This window comes from Siphateles boraxobius, unplaced genomic scaffold, assembly GCF_051911475.1.
Source record: "Siphateles boraxobius isolate OS27281-9 unplaced genomic scaffold, OSU_SipBor_1 9, whole genome shotgun sequence".
Lineage (NCBI taxonomy): Eukaryota > Metazoa > Chordata > Actinopteri > Cypriniformes > Leuciscidae > Siphateles > Siphateles boraxobius.
In genome coordinates, this window is record NW_027509219.1 from 30,605,503 (window position 1) to 30,631,077 (window position 25,575).

Below are 25,575 nucleotides of genomic sequence, written 5' to 3' on the forward strand. Positions count from 1 at the left end.
GTCTTACATATTTAATTTTCTACTGTCAGTAATTAGATTAATGGATAGAAACATAGATCAATGGAGTATCATCTTGCTGGTCTGTTGGGTGAAATTTCCGGTTTCTAACCCTCTGTAACAAATTACAATTTAGCTGAACAGGAGTTTGTTTGCATTTAGTTTTGTCATTTCACTAGAATGGGTAGTTAGCTGTGAGAAAGCAAAAGAGAGCATGTCTAATAGCTGTGTGTGGGAGAAAATACTGCAACCACAATGACAACTAAAAAAAAAACATGAAATTTAACAAACTGTAGCCCCGGATCGATGCTTGTTAAAACACTTAAACGAAATGACAACAGCAGGAGTTAGAGATGCTATATTTGTTCCCTTTAACGTCAAATGTCAAATGAGCAGAGATGTCCTGTGCAATCTGAGCAACTGCCATTGAGATGAAAAGGAATGCCTTCTCCATATATTACAGACCTCTTTGGTCCTCAATTGATTATGATAACTGATTAATATAAATTCTCATATATCTTAATTCCATAAAATGGCCACAACACGCTTACTTAACCCGAATTTCTATTTTTCATGCTGCCCTCTTTAATTCCAATAACAAGCTGCTTTCCACTTCATGAAGTCCTTTGCATCTACGGATCACAAACCCATACAGCGAATTGCTTGTAGATTACATTATATTTCTGTTTATTAACTTTCTGAAGAGGAGTAATGGGGGTAGATTCGGTTAGTGCACACGCGCCTCTACTGCTTGGCTCCTTTTAGGGAGCGAGAGAGATGGAAGAAAAGGAGGGAAAGAGAGAGTGAGTGAGCCATCTGGACATCGCCTGCCTCTGGGGACAGGGGGCACCATATTGGGTCTGGCTCTCTCTTCAAGGCACATTTCACAACATTTGCCAAGAGACCCGGATAACAGCAGCACTGCGACCGAGACCACTGCTTATAATTCATCCAAGCTGTTGGGTTGCATCTCACAACATCTTTCAATGTTAAAGCTGTCAATTTCAGCAGTCCTCCAGCCCTGGGTATTGATTAGGTTCTGGCACACATAATGCTACTTGGATTAAGGAGAGGATGCCCAGATATGATCCATTGCTGGTATATCATGCATGCACGCATGATCACATGATCTCCAAAGTGCCGTCACTGCATGTTGTTTATCTAGATTCTTCGGATTAGCCTATATCAGTTTAGATAATATACTCTAAAAGAGCTCAGCTGTTTAGTCACTATATCTTCAAACAATTTGCCTCAGGGGACATTGTATATTATGAAAATGTCATTCCTGCTTATCAGAGGGATTTAGCACAAAGTATACAGCATCATAATATATGCACAATGTTTACTTTAGATTTCATAATTTGAAAATTATGCTCATGATAATAAGCGGACCTGTACGTATTGCAGTTTTGTGCAGAGAGTACTATACAAGTAAGCCATTCATAGATTTCTTAAAGAGTGTAAATATGGGGAGTTTTGCTAAAAAAATTACCCAGAACTCCGTAGCAACCCCCTAGAACAACCTTATAGCCACAAAGCAGCACGACACAGCCATCTCAGCACCAGAGACCAGTGTTGGGGAGTAACGGAGTACATGTACCGGCGTTACGTATTCAGAATACAAATTATGAGTAACTGTATTCCGTTATAGTTACAATTTAAATAGTTGGTATTTAGAATACAGTTACATTGTTGAAATCAATGGATTACATGACAATACTTTTCTGTTTCATGAGTTTATTCACTCTCTAAATAAATTAAGGCCACTCCATGCATTTCCCAGAAGCCCCAAAATTGAAACGAAAAAATGCGCGGTTTGCATGATCAGTCACAATGGAGTCGGAAGAGGAGAAGTGCGAGCTAGATATGGAGCTGGAACAACAGAGCCAAGGCAAGAATGCGTTTCTATCTTGGAAATTCAAACAGCATTTCACATTAAAGAAAGAGAAGGGAGAACAAATATAACTGTGCAGTGCAACCTGTGCTTACAAGCAGCCATCCTCCTTTCAGCGTCCAAAGACTCTACTTCCAACCTGAAGAAGCATCTTAAAGTTTTTTTTTTTTTTTTTTTTTTTTTTTAATTAGCCAGGGGTAGTCATCTGCTGTAGTTTTACTGGTCACCTTGCTATTTTATAGTTGTATCAGGTAGGCTACTAGCTACAGGGCTGTAATGATATGCGATATGAAACCGAAATCGCGACACTCAGATCCACGAACCTGCGTCGCGTGTAAGAAGGCAGAATCGTGACACACTCCTTCCAACTCCCAGAGTTATCCTTCCCATCCAGATCCAATGCTACCACATCTTTAAATTACTATTAGTATTATTTGAAGTTAACATTTGGCTATAAAATACGTAGACCTACACCACAAAACTAGTTGCGGAATAATTATTTAAAATTTAGCAGTTGCGTTATGGACGTGACATTTGCTGTCAAAACTTGAAATATAAATTCTCAGAAAATGCATTTAATACGAATATATCGAAACGTCTGTTTGTATATCCATACTCCCTTAATAAAGGAGTCCAGACATTAGAAAAATATCTGACTACACATGCGTTTTATATTTAATATGAGGGAAATAAATTTCGATTTGTAGGCTATTAATTGTGTTAATTTTGATCAATGTTTCATCAACCAATTGCCTGGAAATAATAAATAAGTAGTAAATATAGTAGACAATAGATATCACGGCACGGAGGCGCCGGTGCGTGAACTGGGGCTAGTCTCATAAATTAACCGAAACTTAGCGTATAAGGTAGGCTATTGCCTCACAGACATGTCTACTTTTAAACCATGGGCGTAGGTTTGGTCTCAGCTTTGGTGGGGACATCCCCCCCCTTACTCCCCATTCTATTCTTAAAAAAAAAAAAGTGCATTAGATTAAACTGGGAAGGGTCATAAAACTTGCATATTGTTATCCTAGGTTTACTGCTTCTATTGTTCTCAATTGTAAGTCGCTTTGGATAAAAAGTGTCTGCTAAATGTAAATCTGTTGTGGTTTGATGCGGTCTTTCCTGCATACAAAATAGTTAATTAATTTTGTAGTCTATCCTATGGCTAGCAAGTTTAACCCTCCTACCAGATATTGTTATTTGGATATTATCAATCAAATAATGATTCATTATATTTGAATAACCAACAGTGTTAACTTTCGCCTTTTTAACATTGCCAACATGTTTTTCCAGCACATGTGTCTAGCAAGTAGGCTACACGCACAAATACATTACATAAACAGAATGTAGAAACGAAAAATGTCTCAGATGATCCATTGTTTATGACTGCAAGATTCTAAGTTAAGGTAAGCTAATTAACATTCAGTGACTTGCTAACGTAGCATTCTATCATGATAGCACGACTTCTATGAGTCTATCCGTGCTGCACACCCCTAATTAATGCTCCTAACCTTGAAAGATTTCAGAAGCTAGGTTTAACTGTAACAATATCCTCGGCAACCAGGATCACCAGTTAATACTATTTTCCACAGTAGAATCTGCATCTGAAAGCCTGGTCAGTCACTACTACTGCTAGTTATTTGTGTGGCTAGTTATTTTTGCCTACTTACACTCTGCTTTATGAAAATGCTTTGTATGTCCCCTTTCTTCTTCTTGGGTGACATAGCTGATCTACAAAGTACAATAAGGGGCAAAAAAACGGAATATTAAAATGTTTTACTCTGGCCTTTGTATATGGCAGGCAGAGAGACAGCCCTGATAACTTACCGTCGGCGTCGTCACGCGCGCACACACACGCACACACGCAGACACCACCCGCTCGCTGCCGGTGAGTGCAAGCACAAAAAGTAGTCCCGGCCCGCGCGTGTAGCCTGCCTGTCAGATACCCCGCCGCCAATCGTCGTCCTGGCCGATGGAATCGATCCAAATAGCAGCGCAAAGATCCAAATGCAGCGCAAATATCAAAATAGCAGTTCAAAGGAGCTTGCTAAATATTGGTGGGGACAAATTTGTCATCTCAAAATATTGATTGGGACTAGTACCTAGCGTCCCCCCCTGAACCTACGCCCTTGTTTTAAACAGAACAATTCAAAATGAAAGAAAATAGGCTGCTCTTTGTTTATGTAATTCGTGTGGAATGTGCATTTCTCTCCGGCGCGTTCACTAGAGTGCTGCGAAGATCGCGAGTCAGCATCATCAACTTCATCTGTGCAGCCAACACTAACATATTCAGTCATTACTTTTGCCGGTTCTTTGTGAAAGCTTTTAGGTGCTTTATTGGCAGCACCACCTTTACATGTTACATGAACGCATCACCACCTCATCACCGCACCGGTGACCGCAACATACACTTATAGTCTTTGTTCTTCTATAGCAAATTATAATATATTGCACTTTCAGGGAGACATGGGCCTAACACATTCTGCCAGTTGGAACAGAAAAACACACCAGGCCTGTTTAGTAAGCAGGATTTGCTGGCCGCATTCCTACACTTATAAAATGCAATTCAATGTGGAAGTAATCCAAGTATTCAGAATACGTTACTCAGATTGAGTAACGTAACGGAATACGTTACAAATTACATTTTTGGGCATGTATTCTGTATTCTGTAACGAAATACGTTTTGTATGTTTTCCCAACACTGCCAGAGACCAGTAAGCAACCACACTTCACACCATAATAAACCTCACATCACTCTAGCAGAACACCCTAGCAACCATACAAATACTGTGGCAATGCACTTAACCACTCACATTTTTTTCAGACCTGTGTATTTTTTTGTAGCTTTAACACAATTGAAGAAAAAATCATTGAAAATGTAAGTTGAAAGCGATTTTGATTACGCATCAGCTGTCTGTTTGTCTTTGTTATGCGAGGTCTGTTTTGTTGCATACACAATGACCTGTTTCTAAATGCTCTGTGACATTTTGTTGCTCTTGCAGTGTGCATGAGTCGTGAACAAAAGCACAGCACACAGCAGATGAAGGGTAAAGAAAAGCACGAACACAGGCGATTTCCTCAGGAAACACTCCGCCTGCAGCAAGCATCTCAAAAATTCTCTTTTCTCTCGAGTGATAAAGGCACGTCTATTTGATGCTAATTAAATGCAGGCTAGTGGCTCAATCTCATGCTTCTGAGTGCTGCATGGAGAGGGTTTGTTTCAGGGCAGTGAGATGGAAATTGTGCCTTTATCTTGTAGTTGCAGTGAGCTGTAAAAGGCTCTGTTCATTCAACCACACATTACACTTTGTGGATACAGGACTCAAGGAATCCCGAGCCCTTAAGGGATGGTACCTGTTAGTGTGTGAAAAGGTGGATGTATGTTTATGCGTGTAAAGGCACCAACACATTACAAGATAATCAAGCCCGTTTGGGGCCCAATTCTCTCCTTCCTACTAAAGTCCTGATTATCTTGATGTTCAACAGATTCATTTCCTGTGGTGTGAGTTGTTAAGAGTGATTGCATCTGCTCTGAAGAACGTTGTGGCCGCACCGATCGTTGTTGAATATTTATGATCAGAAATCATGTTGTGTTCTGGTAACCCCGAAGTCAAACGCGCACACACTCTGTAGATTGTCACATGGAATGAAACAATTCCAAATCAGAAAGCGAGATGACAGAACACAGAAGCATAACACGACTTGATCCAAATCTTTAGCTGCGTCCCAATTCGCACACTATCCATCCTAAATAGTATTTGAAAATTAGAATTAGCATGGCCCAAATCGTAGTATGTTGAGATGAATATTCCAAAGATACCCAGATGGTCTACTTTTTCCAGTTAGAACCTGAAGTGTAGATCCGTGCACACTCTAACAGCTAATATTGCCCACAACCCTTTGGGTGTTGGATGAGAACTCAATTCCGAGTCCAACGGTTAAGTAGAAAGGTTTAGATAAAGGAATTTGAGTAATTAATTATCAGTATCTAACCTGACAAAAAGATATTTGTTAAAAGTTATCCACATATTTGCAATATTTGCATTATACTGCAACAGCATTGCGAACTTTTGTAAAGATACATTTGGTCATTATCTTTTAAATGCATCATTATATTCCAATTCGAAATACATGAGGAGCGTCTCCGCATGAAAGATCCACGACTGTCTGATTTCTCCCCAAAACGGTAGGAAATTAAATTAAATTGATTGTGGAGGATTTTAACTGTGACAAGATGATTGGCAGGGCAGTTTAAACGGTGACAGGATGGATGTAACTAAGCGACAGAGCTGTCTGTTAAAGACGCAATTATGACAAAGTAGTATGTCCCAAAGCTTGCCTACTCTTCAGCTACATACTCAACATTGTGTACAAAAACAGAACATACGGACATTTTCAGAACATTTTCATTTTTTTCAGGGAAAAGCAGTCCAAATACTATTATCGCCATTTCTTCTTGCCCATCGTCTAAAATGTTTGTTTACTCTAAGTTACACTTTTGGGAGATTAACCGCATTCACAGTCAGGACTCTGAGGCTGCATCCGAAATCACATACTTCCCTACTATATAATAGGTGAAAAACAATATGTGACAAAAGAAGTATGTCCAAATTCCCAGTAGCCTACAGATAAAAGAGTGGGCAAAAAGTACCTAGATGACGACTTCTTCCGGCAAGTTCTGAAGTGTGCATACGATGGACACTTTACTATCCCCACGGGATGAGGCCACGGGAGAGTATTTGTGAATAGCAGTGAAGTGACATAACTGATGCTGGTAGGTCACATGATAATGACAACATGGCAAAGGTAGTATGTCCAGATTACATTTTTCATACTATACAGAACATACTTTTTTAGCGGCCTTATTCAAAGTAAGGCCCACTTAAGAGAGTATGTGATTTCGGACACAGCCCGGTTGTTAATGAAAGGAATCTGTAAGTGTGCTGTGCTGTCTTGGTCACATCACGGCACTGCACACATTACAGGAACACAACTGTTACATTTATAATTTTATCCTCATGTTTGTGGTATCTCACATTTTGAAAATCTGTGGATTGAGTGGGCGGCTCACAGGGATGAATACAAGGACCGTTTGTTTTGCGAAAATGACTCGTGAACTCTCCTTTGATGAATCGAGATGTTCCTAGCGGCGAACGCGTACTTATAATAATTGCTCTTCTTTCAAATACAACCATAAGCAAGATACAGTACTTTGATCTGAGCTATTAAACAAATGAAAGAAACGAGCTGGAAAAAAGATAATTCATAGATAAACAACAGTGGTTTATGATGATGATGGAGCAGGCAGAGCACAGCTGCTCTGTGGTGGATCTCTAAAGTGCTGTTGCCATGGAGGAGATGTTTCTAATGCAGTGCTAAATTCATGAGTCATGCTTGTCTCTGGTGTGTTTAAGGATTTGAAAGGGGTCAAATGATAAGAAACTGAAATTTCTTTTTTTAAATAAACGTTTGGTGAAGCCTACTATGAAAAAAAAGTTTAGAACTCAAAACCCACTTCAAAAAGAACACTTATTGAAACTAAACACCTCATTCTGAACTTCTCTAGGCCTACATTTGAAACATTTCAAATATCCATATTTATATCTTTATAAACTATATTCACTGGCTTCCAGTAACGGCCGATGTCATATACACCTAGAATGGCTTAAGGGTTGAGTAAATTATGGGATAATTTTCATTTTTGGGTAACTTACCCTTTAATATGTTTTTTCAGCAAGTATGCATTATATTGATCAAACTATTTCTCTTTCAAATAAATGTGGTTCTTCTGATTTTTTTACTCATCATTTAATCCTGAAATAAAATGTAAGCAGCACAACTGTTTTCAGATTCGATAATAAGAAATGTTTCCTGAGCAACAAATCAACATATCAGAATGATTTCTGAAGGATCATGTGACACTGAAGACTGGAGTAATGATGCTGAAATTCAGCTTTGCATCACAAGAATAAATTACATTTTACAAAATATTCAGTGAAAACAGCTAAATTGTAATATTTCACAATATTACTGTTTTTTACTGTATTTTTGATCAAATAAATGCAGCCTTGGTGATCATAAGACACTAATTTCAAAATCGTCCAAAAGTTTTGAACGGATGAGTATGCATACTTGTACACTTTTCTTGTGGAGATGTCCAAGGTGGTGGTGATGGCGCAGTGGATAAGAAACATGCCTTTGGTGTGAGAGACCCGGGTTCGAATCCACTGTGAGACACCAATGTGTCCCTGAGCAAGACACTTAACCCCTAGTTGCTCCAGAGGCGTGCGACCTCTGAAATATTGCAATTGTAAGTTGCTTTAGATAAAAGCGTCAGCTAAATGAATAAATGTAAATGTTAAAAAAATTAAAATGTCCGAAACATTGTCTATGCAAGTACATATACTTATAGCAAGCTTTATTGTGTGTTTAGTTCCAAAATTGGTCAGATCACAATTCATAACACAATGCAAGTAAACCATATTCAACAGTTAGAAGTAGGCCTATTTTGCTAAGCAAATTAAAGTCGGCATCATGTTCGTGCCAACGCCTCTAAATAACATTCAGGTTAATGACATTTGAAGGGAACTTTATCACCCCCTTGAGTACTGAGGTTTTTTGTGTATGCCTTCACATACTTGCGTAAAGAGTTACGCCAGGTGTGCCGTCAACTCCCAAATCACACAGAACCTTTCCATCTTTATGACTGTCCTCAAACGTAAGGCCTTTTCGCTCCGCTCACATAATTAAGATGAGATTTATCTCTGTAGCAACACCACTTTCTAAATGAGTTTCTGACATTTTCCTGACATTTTGCTTCCTCAAGTGGCCCAAACTCAAAATCCCAACCCTGCAAAACACAGCTGTGCCAATTCCCCTCGCTGCGGCAGTGCGACGGAGAGATGTCAACTTGATAGACATTTACAGACTCAATTATACCATATTGATCTCTGAGGCTAAGAGGTTTAAACAACATAGACTAGCCTCAAATGGCTAATAGCCTGTGTCACTGTCAGCAAACATGACAATCCAGCCACACACACACACACTTTGGATTTTACAGTATAACAGCTTGCTGCAAACGAGTGCTTGGCTGCGTTTACAGACAATTGGCGGTGGAAAGTTATGCAAATTCATCTAGTTTTGGCCTATTGCAGGTTTCTATGGCTATTATAACTGCTAAAGCGTGCACACCTGTGCATATCTTGAGTAAATACGTGCAAAACAGGGAGTGGCATTATGTTTGAGGGAGGAATCCGTGCAACACTGACCCGCAGCTGCTACCCTCCTCCATGTGTGTTTACACTGCTTCAGTTTGATTAACAACTAGTGATCCAGAACGCCTTATGTCTGACTCTGAGAAGTCACTTTTGTTCTTAGTTTACTCAATGGTGTGGACTAAACGAACCAAGGAGGTTACACTACCTCAAGAAAACAGCTCTTGCAGTCACTGGAGCTTTGGAGCATCACTTGTTGTGGCTGTTTTTTATTATAACACACATTATTTATTTTTTTCTTGGTGGAGGGTATTTTCATTAGGCTACCTCTGTTTTGTTTCCATGGTAAAAAATCATGTCCACTCAGGCCCTGGAGCTGAAATATATTTCCGTTTAGCCCTACATATAGAATCTAATCAGGTGACCTTCTGAAACAAGCTGGGAAGAACACAAGTAGCCAACATAAACTATTACTTATTTGCTCGATAATTTAGCTGATGTCCGTGTCTTTGGGTTTCTCTGCTGCAGTGGGAGGTGAAGTGTTGGATTCGCATTTGATGATGTATGTAAACTGTAGGCTATGTATGTGTGTGTGTGTGTGTGTGTGTGTGTGTGTGTGTGTGTGTGTGTGTGTGTGTGTGTGTGTGTGTGTGTGTGTGTGTATGTGTGTGTGTGTGCCCTGCAGCCAGCTGGCCGAACCGCATACAAACGCACAGATATTTCACACAGCATGCCGTAATGAATCGATGCAACTCTGTGATTATTTTTCTGCAAAGCCTGCTTTTTTTGCTGTCTTATTTACGCCTCTCTGATTTTAATCACACGTCTTGTTCCATATCCACTCTCATTGGGGGCTGTTTTGCAAAGCGTTTTTACACTTTGATCCTTCCCGAGTCGATGTTCCCTCCGGAATAACAATGTAGCCTACGTATTTACGAATTAAAAATTTCATGTCAGGCATATATATTTTTAAATCTAAAAATCTCTTTAAACACACTGTCTCTTATTCAATTTACCCCGTCAAAAGCAAAAAATTTAATAATCTCTTTCCTACCATTGTGACAAATTATCATCAAAACTCGGTCTCTTTGGCTGATGCAGGATTGACATCAAAAACGAAAAACAGGAGAAAAAGGGAAAATAATCGAGCCGCGAAGTACAATCCAATTTGGCATGCAGCACAAAGATGGCCGAGTGCCCTGGAGAAGACAAATAATATTAAACACGGCGTCAGTATTTCCAGGAAAATGCATTTTGAAAGATGTCCTGAAGCTACGCAACCCTGTTATTGCACTAAAGCAAAGTTAGGATGCCAAAAGCGTGCTGGCTGTTTTGCATGGGTAAACTAAAGCAGGAAAAGAGCACTTGCGTCTCATTGACTCATTCTGAAATCACTGAGGAGTTCACATGTTCCCTGGCTTAGTGTGTATAAATCATCAGTGCACATTATAGCAAAGATCTTTTTTTTTTACATGATCAAAATGTAGTAATTTGCATAATTTCCCTTTTGGCACATCCAGGCAGAGCACAGATATTTCAGCATTGTTTTGGATAAATGCATCTGCCAAATGCATGAATGTACACATACATGTTTTAGACTGCTTTTACAAGGTAACGAAGACTTTCTAAAGTCTATCAAATAGTTAACACAGTTGATTAATATAATGATAATTGCATTTAACACATTCTGACATTCAAGCTACATTCTATTAATTCATAAACTCCCAAAGAATCTTTCACTGTGTTACAGTGGTACAGCTCAAAAACCTGAGGCCTTTTTTTTAGTTGAGTATAATTATGGGGAAAAAATGCTTTGACTTTCATAATAAGGTTTATCTAAATGTTTTTTTTTTACTTGTGGATTCAAGTTCAATAAGCTTGCATTTTAAACTGACCATTCACAACATATAGAAGTATCTCAGTTTGTTGAGCCAAGTTATACTTACAGTATATTGAAATGGTACAAAACCTCACAGAAGAGAACATTTATCACTCTAATGGTGATTTGAAAACACAACTTTTGCTGGAAAATATAATAAAAAACACTATAGAGCTAAAACATCTATTAATTCAGATTAACAAAAAATGGTCATCATAAACTGCATGTGTTGATCACCAATGATCAAATGGATAATGCTTTGCTGCCAGTTAGTTGGACCCTCACCACAAAACTTCATATTCTAAGTCCTTTCTGTTTAATATTTGAGTATAAATTGAATATAAATTTAAAGTAATGTCGGTTTATGTTCCTACCTTCGATAGTTCAGTCAACCTTTAAATTTTTTTTTTTTTGGTTCAACAAAATAGGATTTGGACTTTTAAAAGTGATACTGTTTGATCTAGAAATGCAATAATAATTAACTATTTTGGAAAATCATTATGGAAAATGAGTAAATGCCATTTCATATAGGTTTGTGCTTGTGGACTGTTCTGACAGGGTGCTTTCTAAAATATGACTTGATATGAATCATAGGGTTGTCTTCATTCAGAGAAAGCAAATGTACACACATGTAGAGTATAAACAGATTTTCATATGCTAATTACAGCTAAAAATAAACGGTTATTTAAAATTTAATGCAGGTGTCAGAAAATGACTACACACATATGTGGGAAGTGTCCCGAGGGCCTGACTGTAGGCGGACGTCAAGTTTCATTCTCTGCACCAGTACGGCTGCATATGAGCATCTATATGAGACTCTGTTTTCCCAGCGAACGCTCAGAGTGAGGAGTGTACGCTCACATGCTCATTGGGCCAGTGGGTTGTTGCAGGGGTCATCTGATGTCATCTTTAAGTGTTTCCTTCCTTTCTAGGCCCCCTTCTCCATCTAAATAAACAGCCACATCACCAGAGCCCCATTTTAGAGCTGTGGTTCTCTCCGAGAGGTGAATTCACTAACATTCACTAATAGTGAACTACTGCACACACTTATTCACCTCTTAACACCCAGTAAGAGTGGGTGCGGCTATTGTAACTTGATTGTGTTGAGGCTTTCGATCTCATTCACTTACAGTTATTTTAGCTGCAACTGGCCGTTATGCCAAACTGATATTTGTAAGCATAATATTTTATCTTCATAATCATGAACACACTGATTTGTAGAGCAAACTATTTTACCATTTACTGCACTTTGTTATTCTTCCAGTTATTTAATATAGTGGCTAATGAATCGGAAGTCTCACACATTTATTGAAAAAAAGGTGAATAGCATTGTTTATTAGCACACGTTTTCATGGTTTTTAGTACCTAATTCAAAGGAAATATGCAAATTAGAACCTTGATTCGCAAAACATTTCTTAAGAATATTCTCACTTTTCTTAGGAAAATTTCAAATTCTTGAAAAAATAAAAGATTTTCAGTGTATTTTTTGGGGTTATTTTAAAATATTAAGCATCATAATATATAATTAGTATATCAACATACTCAATGCAACCATAATAAATTAAAAAACAAAACTGCATGCATTTTGCGGAAGAACATTGTTTTGGTTGTGCTTCGACTCTGCGTGACTGTGCGGATAAACATGGTTATATTGCTGCTCATAAAACATTCACTACTAGGCTTAAGAGATATAACCAATTTAGATGGAAAGGATCTCAAGCTGAATAGGTTACTGTAGCTTTACCCATTAATAGACACGGAACATCCTTGAAAATAAATTTCTGCACAGTGCTACAGCAACAATAATGAAATGATCCTTCCCAATAGATGATGCTTTACAAAGAATTCTGTTAAATAACTACATATGGCTAGTTATCAGTTCAATAAAATTACTCACCCACCAGTTGAGTAATAAAAATACCATTGCTTTTAATACATTTCAAATTCCTCAGTTGTTGCCATCTCCGAAAAGCCAAGCCAATGTTGATTTTTGTTTTACTTTATGCCAGCAGACTCTCCTCTGTTCTGTGTTTTAAATAGGTGATTCCCCAGAGGTTTAAGACTTATCGTGCTTCATGTCAACCTTTCTTGCTCATTGTGACGACTTACCTAGGCCACTCCCACACCATCAGTGTACCTTTAAGAAAAGGAATTACGCTTTTTTTAATAATTCATAGTGGTTAGGAACATACTTAAGATAAATTATAAGAAATTCTTATGCAAACATCCTTACTTTTAAGAAGATTTCTATAAATCTATAAATTTTCATATATCAAATTTAGCTTACCTCTATGACAGAATAACCAGTCTTCTCACAAAAGCACATGCCTTTCCTTTCGATCACTGTCTTACAGCCAGGCTGGGATGAGCATGAGAAAGGGAGGCCGCACTCATGATCGAGTGGTATTAGTATAATTGCACCAAGCAAATAGCACTGAATTTTGTAAACAAGATGCAATCTATAGTAAATTGCGTGTTTGCACTCTATGCATTTAGTGGCTGCTACACTGGATTGTGGGTGATTTGTGAAGAAAACACAGGTTTGTGAACTGAAATAATGTGTTTAGTGAATGTTAATGAATTCGTCCCTGAGAGTTCAGTGCTTTTTAAAACGTAAAATCTGACGCCCCATCAAATCCAGTCAGGAGTAGAGGGAATTCAGGGAGACTTTTTGCCATTGAGATGTCTTGGAAAATGTGCCTCAATCAACCTGATTCATCCCTATATAATTTTCTGTATTAAATCTTATGTAATAAGATGTAATTATGTGTATGTAATTTCAGAACTCACTATGCTAGTTTCAACGTACTCGAGCTGCAATAATGTCTGGGCTTTTGAGTGGGATAGCCTACAAAGCGGACCGCCACAGGTGCAAATGAATGCGGTGGTCAGAAATTTAATTCACACATAAAGACATTTTGTACTGATATTACTGCATTGATATATATATATATATATATATATATGGAATTGAGTGCTCAAAAAAACAACAACTAAAAAATCAATGGATTACAAAATCCCATGCATGTAATTTAAATATCAGGATCTTAAAGATGACAAAGAATGGTAATTATGCCTCTGCATGCTTCTATCTTTCTCAGATTATCAGCTGTTTATATCAGCTGGCCCAGACATCACCCAGCACCATGATTCGTTGTAATTAAGTGTAACGATCTCTTAATCCGGGCATAAACCCCAATTATGCTTGTATTATATAGACTTAATGACAGATGCCTCCGGGTGGATAACTACTAGAGAAGCCCTGGAAAAGTGAAGCAACACATCCTCAACTCCTTCAACATCAGCATCCTGCAGAACATGCTCCTGCGGTGGAATAGGCTACACATGAGAATTACATGCACTGTATCCATATGTGGTCTTAAATCATGAGAATGTGACAGATGAAGGCTTCATTCATGGTTAGCATTGATTGATAGATCACACGAGTGTACTGGAGCTTGATACAGCGGACCGACGGCAGAGATATTGCTGTAATAACGCAACCTCTCAGGACCGTTCTGCACGTGTTATGGCCTTATTGATCCGATACCCACAACCACTACTCACAATGAGCAAATATGTACATAAATGTCACCTAGGAATCATAGGAATGATGCTGATGATGTTGAAGACTTTTCAGGCCATTAATGAGGTTGTTCCTATTGATAAATAATAAATCACAGGTACAGTGGAGGCAGAAGCCTTGGGGACTTGCAGGATCACATTGGGATGTCGTCTGAAATGTAAAAGAATAATGCTGTCAGAGCACTACACACCAGGCTTTTAACAACAGCACTTGAGGGATAAACTCAAAGACAGCAGAGGATGTGAGCGCTGTGGAGAGATGCAGAGTTGTGTGATTTTTGCCTGGAGCGAGTAGCGTTTTATTGAAAATCAGACCACCACTCCAGGATCGCTCCAATACGGTCACGTGGTAAACAGTGTTAGGATTCTGAAAGAAATATGTTTGTGAAATATTACTTTATGAACAATGAACAAAAATACAAAATGTTTAGAGAAAATTAATGATGGACAGCTTATACTTATAAGTCTGTTTTTGAAAATAAAGTCACAAGAAATAAAATCACAATTAATGGAAAGAAAGTTGGAATTGCAAGAACTGTGAAAAAAGTCACAATTATGAAAAATACAATAAGATAAATCAGAATTATAAGAAACAAGGTTAACATCTGGAACAAATAAAATATCTACTACAATAAAATGAAATATTTACTATTCAAATGTTGCTTGCGATACAAAACAAAAAAAATTGTGATTTTTTATCTGAGATGGAAACGGACTTCATTACTTACTATCCGGTGCGGTGATTTCAAAGGCAGCAGACAGAAAAGTAAATAATAAATATTATAAAATATAAAGTAAAATATCTATTAAGAAATACTCTATAAATGCTCCTTGGAAAAAACAACAACAACAACAACAAAAAAACAGGTTATTTTGAATGGCGTCAATAAAAAAAGTGACAATGTGTAGCCAAATTTGTACACTGCATTTCACCCATCAAGTGCACATACACAGTAGTGTGCACACACACACAGTAGTGCACACACACCGTGAACACACACCCGGAGCAGTGGGAAGGCATTTTTGCTGCGGCGCCCAGGGGAGCGATTGGGGGTTTGGTGCCTTGCTCAAGGGTACCTCAGTTGTGGGTAATGAGAGTGGAAGACAGCGCTGTTCATTCACTCCCCAAAATAAATTTCCTACTGAGGCTTGAACCCACAACCTTCGGGTAAGTCCTGCCCCGCCAAAAAAATGCTGTTTAGGATCAAATGGATCCTCTCACCAGTGAGTGAAGTGGGGAGTGAGTGAGGAATAAGAATAGAAAACCTGGAATGGATCTGGACAAGAGTGATTATGGAACACTTTGTGGGAGGAGGAGAAATCACTGTCACTCCACTCCACATACACTAGAGAGATTTCATGAGAGAAGGAAAGAGAAAGAGAGATCGTCCTGCTACTCCTAAATAACTATACGCCGTAACGAATGCACACTGAACCTCCTTGAGTTTCACAGTAATTGGAAGCGAGCGATGTCGTGCTCTGCATATTTGCCAGAAGCATAACAGACTTTATTAGGAACCATAAAAACACCATTAAAATTCACAGCTGAGGAAGCCGGGTCTAGCTCGTGAGTGATGAATTACTACTGTTCACTGAAAGTGACCATATTCTTTTACTCTTTCATCTTCCGGGACAGTGCTTATTTTCTCTGCTACATGAAACCAGTTACGTTCATCATATGGATTGATCTTCTTCACTGGCCGTGTGGAGAACCGATTTGAGAATAGATCTGTGTGCTTTGTGAAAAGCAGACTGCTTTAGAGGAAACAAAGAGCAAAACACAAAGACGCTTCTTTCACATACTTGAAGTCAACATGAGACAGCACTATTTAAGTTCTACCATATTTAAAATACAGGAAATAATGTAGGTTTTAGCCACTGGAATTCAATCGATGGTTCAAATTTTGCGGTCAGTCGAGCAGGATAACTCAGCACCTAAAATGCCACTGGTTGGATGAGGTATAAGTGGACTTGGTGACGTCAACCAAAGTAGCATTAACATGCAACAATGAATTTTGCACAATAAGACCGATGTCTACTAAGTAGGTCAATTTGGACTTTTTGAAAACATGAATCAGCATTTGCAAAGCATTTAACATAAGTTTTTACGCATTTATGTTATGTTTTAAATAAATACTTTTATTAAGATAACCAATAAGACCAGAAATATTTTTTAATAACTCAAAACGATGCATTATGACTTCATGTTGACTTTAAGCAGCGAATCAGCGTGGCCCATGGAGAGACTCCTCAAAGCGCTGTGCACATTTACATGGACACACCCTTTATTTCCTATCTAGGTCAACATCCCATTGCAAGTGTCAATTTACAGTCAAAATAAAGTATTGATAAAAACGATATATCCATTAGAGACAGACATTTAAAGCAGAAAGTGAAACCAGAGAGGAAGGGACAGATGACATCCACACATTGTTTGCTAATCTTTAAATCACCAATGATTAGAGTTGACGGCATCAGTGCATTGCCATTCGCAGACAGAGCACAACAGCACACAATCTATATGTTCAAACCACGTGAGGTCAAATCTACAGGATACATCAGTCATCTGCTGCTTTGTCCTCTTTTCTCAATTCTCAATTTGAAAGGAAAACACGTTATCCCTTTACACAGAGGTGATCTCTGGTGTATATTTAAAGGTCTCTGCACATCCCTGGCCTTTTGTCGACGACATGTCCTCGCTCTGAAGACGCAGTTGGGGTCCATCAAGATAGTTTTTAAGCAACACCCTCGCAGCTGTTCGCAATGAACTTATATAATCTTGCGCGAACAGTCTTCTCTGTCTGCTTAACTGGAAAGCGAGTGAAATGTTCTCCTAGCCAATGTATCTCAAGATCAAAACAGAAACAGTTGAATTAAGTCAAGGTTTCACTAAGAAAGGTTGCACGTCCCCTGCTGTGAGATGATGGTGGCTGCTGGGACGCGATGACCTGCATGTAACAGTAGAGACGCTTGACTGATGGTGCACGGGTTCCATTTCCTGTTTGAGGGTGACGTGGATTTGGGCAGCTGATATCTTTAGCTCCGAGATGAGAGGATGGACACAAATGTGTGGGGGCTGATGGATGATTCCTGTTTGGTGTCGCTCCTGTGAATGTCAGCAAACCTGTGCACACACAAAGAGAAAAGCATCGACGAGGACATTAGGGAAATGCATTTTGCGGCATGATCAAAGGCAGGAAAAAACGACATGCATTACCTTTTCCTGCCTCGTCTTTTCATGTTTGTTGATCTTGTGTGGCTCTTTTGTTTGTGTTTACTTAGTGAATGATGATTTTTATATGACAGCATTCTGAAGAGCATCTGCTTTGAAAGGCACATGCTTTTTGAAAAATGTAAATGGCAGAGGGTGAATGCCTGTGTTCTTTAGCAAGAAAGCCTTAGCAAAATGCCTTTCAATGTGGCTGCGCACATCATGCAGTTTAAAAAAAACAAAACATTATGCCACCCGTTGTCTGCCTGAGTGTTAATTCGCATTTGGAGAATTAAAATTGAATATGTAAATAACATTGCCTGTGTGCTAATCAGCATCGTTTCCTTCGAGCTGCTGTCCTGCTAAGATATTCACTTATTTTAAATACAATCATGCTTTAGTACAGTTCCCAGCTCTATTTAAATCAACGTGCATAATTAATCTTTCGGTAATACTTTATAATACTGTTCCGTCATTAATGAACTACACATGAACAAATCAGTAACGCAATATTAACATTCTAGTAATTACTAAAGGTTCCTTATTGGCATCTATGAATCTATGAAGAACCTTTAGCATCCATGGAACCTTCCCGCTACACAAAAGTTTTTACAGCAGAAAAAGATTCTTTAGATTATTAAAATGTTCTTCACACTAAGAAAAAAATGGTTCTTTTAAGAACTGTTCACTGAAAGGTGGTTCTTCTATGACATCTCTGTGAAAAGCCCCCGTTTGAACCTTTGTTTTAAAGATATTGACGAAAAAGAAACTTGATTTAGTAAGCAATGGTGCTCACTTGAATGTGGTAGTTCACTATAAGTTAATCAAACTACTATTTTTTTATACCTCCCAAAGGACTATAAAGAACTACTTGGAACAGTAGTCCCCTAATATCGACTGAAGTCATTGAGGTTTTTGTAAGATTTTGGATAGTAATTACTCAAGTGTTACTACATCCTTTTGAAGGAATTATTAAATATTTGGAACAGAATTCTAAAGTGAAAAGCATGATAATGACTGAAGTCATTGCAAGCTTTTGCGGTTTTTGTAAGTTTTTGGATTAATACATTTCTCGACAGAAAGATGCTAAAAAAGCACAATCATGATTCAACGTACGTTGAAACTAATGATAAGAAATCTAACTATCTGGCATATGAGGGTATGGTTTAGAGGAAAAGCAAACCCGATTACCAATTAATTTACTATGGATAAATCTCTGAAATCTCTAAATGTGCTAATGAGTGGGCATTTACCTAATAAAAAGTCTTGCCTAAAAGTTCATAAAAATTGTTCAGTGGTTTTATTCTTTAGCTGAAGATTCCCACCCTAGCCAACATTCATCAGATAATGAATATACTGTAACTTTAGGTGCATGGTTCAAAGAATAAAATTAGTTTAACGTATAACAGTTTTTTTTTATATGTATGACTTACTGGATAAATTCTATTCTTGAGACTTGATTTGGATTCTGCATCGGTGATTTGTCTGATCACTATGGGTTGATGGCACGTTTTACAATACACATCATCAGCAATATTGATGACACTTACATTTATGCATTTAGCAGACGCTTTTATCCAATGCGACATTACATTAATGCATTTAAGGTACAGTATTCATTTTATCATTTCATGTATTTCCAGGGAATCAAACCCATGAGTTGCCAATTGCCAGGGCCATGTTCTACAGTTTCCAGAGTAGAGCATAAAATATAATTAATAATAATTTTAAAGGAAACAGGTTGTCAAGGCTACCATCAGGCTTCCAGTGTTTCCATCTAAATAGGTGAATTGAAAACCTTTATCTCACTTTTTTATGGTAGTAAGTTTGGGAATCCCTGAGTTAGCAATGAATTGATATGATTTTTTTTCTCTCTTTAACTTACAATCCCCAGAATTCATAATCCATAAATAACTCTCAGTTGGGATTTGTAAATCAGACATTCTCCCACATTACCCAGATCAATTTGCAATTGCCAAAACAGAGCACAATTTTGTAAATTCCAGTTTCTCTCCATGTAAATATTTATGGTGCTCTCTCTTTGCTGTTTCTCCATCTATCCGAAATTGCCTGTGATACATGTGGCGCTCTCTTGAAAGAGGAGGACACACTATGTTGGAAATGTTGATAACACTGACCAGAACGGCCATAGAGAATTTCATTTTCTAGAACCACCGTGGAGTCCACAAAGCCTACAATCCAGCCTAGTAGTCTTACACAACAGCTACCCTCCGAGATGTTCCTTAAGTGCTCACTCCGGACCCTTTTATAATGGAGCTTTTCAATAAAAACTCTTCCCTTATGACTAGCTTTTTAATAAAGTGCTTTTCAAAGAAATAAAAGGCATGTTCAACTCGAATATAGTTTGACTGTTGGAATAACACTGGCATGAAAAGGCATTGTTTCCCAAAGGACACTTTTCAATACAGAAAATCTGGTGTTATATTACTTTATTATTATAACTGAACAATATTCAGCATTATATTTTGCCATGTAATGGAAAGACTGGAAAGCTATTGCTCAGAAACTGACAGGTGCTAATTGCCTCAAGGATTAACATACATTTATGCAAATTTCGGTCCTCATATTATCCTTCCGCACTGCAAAACTAGTCTTACCCAAGCCATGTACACTCGATGGGAATCGTTTGAAGCATGACGGAAAGACAAACAACAGCTGGCATGTAAATATATCTTGTTAAATATAACCGTATCTCCTTCTTCGCTACCATCAGGCCATCTGCAATCACTACTGAGGCAGAGCGCAAGGGATTTTGGGTTTCAGCTCACGTCCTGCAACATCATCTTCTCCCTTCATCTCCCGATCCGCTGCAAAACCAGCGCCCCCAGCTGCCCTCTAATCCTGCTTCAGCCCTTCTGCTGATCAGGTGCCTCACTCTTAACACAACTTCATCAACGCCGCCGGGGCACAATTGGCTGGATAAATGATAAGATTTCCACTCGATTTCTGCTCTGCCTTATTCCACCTCTGTACCTGTGCTCTGTATCTGTCATGTTGCTTTAAAGCAAACGCTGTGATAGCGCTCTTGTCGTTCGCCATGTTTTGTCGCTGTTCTGCTTCGGACCTGCTCGCTGGATGACCTCCGTCATCGCATATTAGATTCAGAGACAATGATGACTTACTAAGGAAAAGCAAATAAGAGATAATCTTACTGAACCATCACTCACCTCCTCACGGCAATCTCAAGTCCTTTAGGATGGCTCCTTGGGCAGAGGCTATTAAAAAAAGAGAAAGAAAATAGAGGTCAGATATTTCACTAGACTGCGTTATCTCAACTTACGATATCAATGAATAAATGTCAGAAATGTTTCATCATTAAAATTCGACCAAATAACATGAAACACTGTGTAAGGGTGATTCTCAAAATATGGTGAATTTAAAATGGTCAAGAAAATCTATATAAAAAGGTATCATTCCATAACCATTTATTAAATAATATTAACCTGAATAAGTTTTTTTATTTGTTTATAATTGTTTTCCAGGTTATAAGTTTAACAAGTTGCCTCCCCCCCCAAAAAGTAATTAATAATTTAAGTTTAATGCATTTGAATTAAAATATAAAATTATCAATGTCAAACACTAAACTAAAACTAAACAATTAGTTCAGAGTAAGAAAATGCTGTTCAAATGTGCACATTATGATTTTCCTACCATTTAAAAAAAAATAATTTCCATAAGGGTATTTTAAAGGTCATTGGTTCATTTAAAAAAAAAAAAGTATTTTTTTGTGTTACAATTTATTTAGCTGAATCTGACCAGTGGCTTGTGTTATGAGATTATATTGAAACCATCATTTTTTGAGAATTTATCGACAGTGTTGCAACCCTTTCCTAAAAATAAAATAAAAATAACAAAAGTCAAGTTGTCCTTCATGATTAGTAGCAATGTCAAAATGTTAATATTTACCTCTTTATTTACCACTTAGCTCTCTGAAATTAAGCTTTTTGAAATTTCTATCTTGTCAATGACCATAGACTGTAAAAAAATATAGACGTAGTGTCCGTGAAGTCACCCGTATGTTTCTGAAGAGCATTTTTGAAGCCCAAAGTTGACAGAGCCGGCTGTCTCCCTGCAGCACGTCATTGCACATCACTCCTGGTTAACCGAAAATAGGCAAAAAAGTGGTATTAGCTGAATTTTTTGGGGGATTAGCTGTGACGTGTGACGTGATGGCTATCAAACAGCAGACAAACGGCTAGTAGTGACAGCGGTGGCAATCCACCTGTCAATCAAGTGGCCATTACCTTAATTATGTAGAACTTTAAGGCGTAATATAATGTAAACGTTTTATAAAAAAAATTCAGCAATATAGACCAAATTCACTTTTTGTACCAGACTGTACACATGTTTTTTTTTTCTGCTGTAATGTTGGGCAATTTAACATGGGATTGGGTTTCAATAAGGGATTGACTGTCTTTTGGAGCCTCTAGCGGCCAGTCGATGAATTGCAGTTTAAGTTACTTCCGTGTTCAAGAGAGAGACAGGAAGGTTGTCGCTTGACAATGACCCACAAAAGACAATCCACCCACCCATCCATCCAGCCATCCATCCATCCAGCCATCCACCCATCCACCCATCCATCCCTCTATATACATCATTTCCGCTGAAAGATATGGCCATGTTTAGAAATGATTTTAGTTAGTTGCTGACTGTCTGCAACACTCTTAACCCTGCTAATGGTGGTAATACAAGTCCTCTGCTGTCTGGTTTATGCTCTCAAAGCAGCAAAAATTAGCCAGCACTGTATTCTGCACTTCACAAGGCTTTTTTTGAAGTTTCGAAGTTCCACTTGCTCTTTCAATGTTTATAAAAACCTCTTAACCCTCAAGACTTCGAGTCCCTCATTGGCAGGCTCATGGCTCTCGGAGCCGCTAAATTCATTGGCATGCAGAAGGCACTCTAAGCTGTTCGTTGGCACCCGTGCTGATTGGCTCGTCACTGAATCATTCACAATGGTGTTGACAGTGCCCGTGATTCTATGGGTAGAGCTGGTTTTTCCAGTGCCCGCCTGCCCGTATGCTTCTCTGCCCTGGAAGCCTGGCGCTATCTGTGAAACCCTTCACGCAGAGCATCTGATCTGCTGCACCTCTCCTCAAACATGTCATCTAAATGCTAAGCACTCATGCTGAATTGTTAAATGAAAACAACAAGAACAGCAAAAGCAAACAAAAAAATCCTGCAACTGGCTGCAAGCTTTTTTGATTTGATTTTTTCCAATTTCTGTTCTTCAAGATCCTAGACTAGTTCTTCCTTCACCTCGAGATGTGAGGAGAATTCTGAGAGTGTTATCACGTAAGCTCAGTGCACACTACTGTATATGATTTTTGCCACAGCTTTACTGTCTGAGACAAACTTTGGGAATTATCTTTGATTGCTGGGTGTGACATGATCGACAGCGGGTTAATTGCTTTGGCAATGAATCTTAGCCTCAGATGAAGTTTGAGCAACAGTCCTCCAGTGTCAAATGAAGAACTTGTCTACAAGATAAGCAAGATAATTACATTGTGCATTAGAGTTCTCATTATTACAATTGTACTAAAAATGATCTTAAAATCCTTCTTTCAGCCAGCGTGAGCCAACAAATTGTAATTTAGCTGTGCGCAGTATCATTAGCATGTCAATGATGACACAACAGAGTACAACAGTGCCCAACCACTTTCTATGGAAGTATTTTTCCTATTGGGATTTTTTAAAAGTCTTTATTTAACAATTATAAGCCATGAACCAAAACAACCAGCTACGAGGTGAAACATCAGACAAAAAGACTGTAAAACTTCATAACTTGGTCACTCTTTCTTTTAAGGTGCCTTTGTTACACTGTAATTCTATATACTGACAATGGATGGGTATTGTCTGAATTTTATCGATTCCTAATTTCGATTCCAATAAGGTAAAACATTAATTTTTTTAGATCATTCACATTTATTCTAAATCTTATTGCAAAATTTTTTATTGCAGCTGAATACCATGAACAAAAACCAAAAGGCTAAAGAACACTTACACAAGGAACTTTTTGCCTATGGTTTAAAAATAGCATAGCAAAAGCAACTAGTCTAACTAATATACATTTCAAGCATTATTAAAGACAAGTAAACACTTAGTAATTAAAAAAGAACAAATAAAAAATTAGCAATCGCACAAATAAATACAACTGAACAAAGATACGATTGAAATAAACAGTGTTTCAAGATACTTCAAGTATTCAGGTATAGAAACTGTAATCAAAAGTAAAATAACACTGCACTTTATGAATAAAATGTACAGTATACATTACAAATATAGTTACATAAGTTATATAGTAAAGACCAGCAAGTGAAGTTTCTTTGTCTTTTGTTGTTTGTTGTTAACATTATAATAGAGACAGCAGCAGCAATATTAGGGTGCTGTCACTTTAAGAGCTGCACGGATCCAATATACTGTTGCACATGCGTTTTAATCAACTCTGTTTACAAGGCTATTTTAACAGAGCATAGAAACAGCACAGAAAACAGTGCGTGAATGGTTTAAAATCACATTAAAATAACTTTCTGTGAGCGCTTTGGATGTGTGCGCAGCACAGAAAACAGTCTCTTGCGAGTCTTCTTATTACCAAGTACATGTAACAAGGACACTGTAAAATAATAGCATAAATATTAGAAATATTGCGAATTACATAAACTAAATATAGAGAAATACAAAACTATTAGATTTAAAGATAATAATTTAGTTTATAGAAATAATATATTTTGAGTTATTATTGCAAAATAGGCATAGTATGCATGCAACTATTTAAGAAGTTTGATAGAGTAAGGAAACAGACTCAATTATATCATTCACTGTGTTTCATTGGAGTGGGCAGGTGCTCAAGAGTTTGTGTGTCTCTGATTGGTAGAGATTTCTCAGCAGAATCATGGGTAATAAAGATTTCAATAGGAATTCTGTTTAAAAAAAATAAGTTGAAATAATACGTACTGACAGAACAAACGCACAAGCCATCCAATAACAACCTCGTAAGTCACAGTAGGTCTGTCTTCAAAGGTTTATACATTTTTGTTAAAAATCAGCTCCTGCAAGGAGAAAATGACTGTTGTACTCTTTTGATGATGTAAAACGCCCCGTCAGTGCTCAGTTGTTACCAAAATCTGATCTTACTAGTGTCATATATCGTACAATCATAAAGTACAGAAAAACACACGGTTCACACGGTGTTATGCATATTGGTGCAGGGATGGCTTGCTTCTAACAGAAAAATCATTGAGAGAAGCAGCCATGACCGCACAGTCCAGCTTCTTACGACTGAGTTCCTCCAGTGCTTTATGCTCGACTTGATATTGATTTGGTGACACCAACTCTGAGAAAAAACTGCTGAGGCAGCTATTGTGGGAAGCACTATTAACTGTTCATGCTAATTAATGGGCTAAATAGGTGAATGCGGTCTCATGTGGTAAAGAAGTAGAACGAGACTGAATAAGAGACAGAGGGAGAGGGACATGTGGAAAGAATACGCTATTTCTCTTGACTGCGGATGAAACAGATCCTCTGTTAGCATGTTACCACAGGGGATTGTGTGCCGCCACAGTACTGTGAATGTCGTAGGGCATTAGCCTGCAAGAGGAAGATGAAGAGTATGTAAACTTGCCTGCTAGCAGCAGGCCCAGATTACAAATGTGTACTTTGCTAATTGAGCGGATTAGCTATCATTAGCGCAAATGATGCTACTGCTCCAGGTGTTCACGTTGCAGGAGGTAAAAAGTGCTTAACAGAGACAATTTTATTAACAGTAACACTA

General features: G+C 38.0%; 2 protein-coding genes across 5 annotated transcripts in view; both read right to left on the reverse strand.

Moving 5' to 3' along the window:
• The window catches only part of mapk13 (mitogen-activated protein kinase 13), a 65,861-nt gene extending 52,772 nt beyond the window's left edge, over positions 1–13,089 (reverse strand). For all 4 annotated transcript variants that reach the window (XM_077223635.1, XM_077223640.1, XM_077223637.1 and 1 more), the window contains exons 1-2: positions 12,888–13,089; positions 11,852–11,936 (exon numbers count right to left, since the gene is read on the reverse strand). The gene's annotated coding sequence lies outside the window, so the exon portion shown is untranslated. The remainder of the gene's footprint in view (positions 1–11,851; positions 11,937–12,887) is intronic.
• Positions 13,090–16,045: 2,956 nt separating this feature from the next.
• Positions 16,046–25,575, reverse strand: part of tafa5l (TAFA chemokine like family member 5, like) — a 45,465-nt gene continuing 35,935 nt past the window's right edge. Inside the window, exons 4-5 of the mRNA XM_077223650.1 lie at positions 20,975–21,022; positions 16,046–17,699 (exon numbers count right to left, since the gene is read on the reverse strand). Coding sequence (XP_077079765.1) covers positions 20,999–21,022 — 24 coding nt within the window. The 3' untranslated portion in view covers positions 16,046–17,699; positions 20,975–20,998. The remainder of the gene's footprint in view (positions 17,700–20,974; positions 21,023–25,575) is intronic.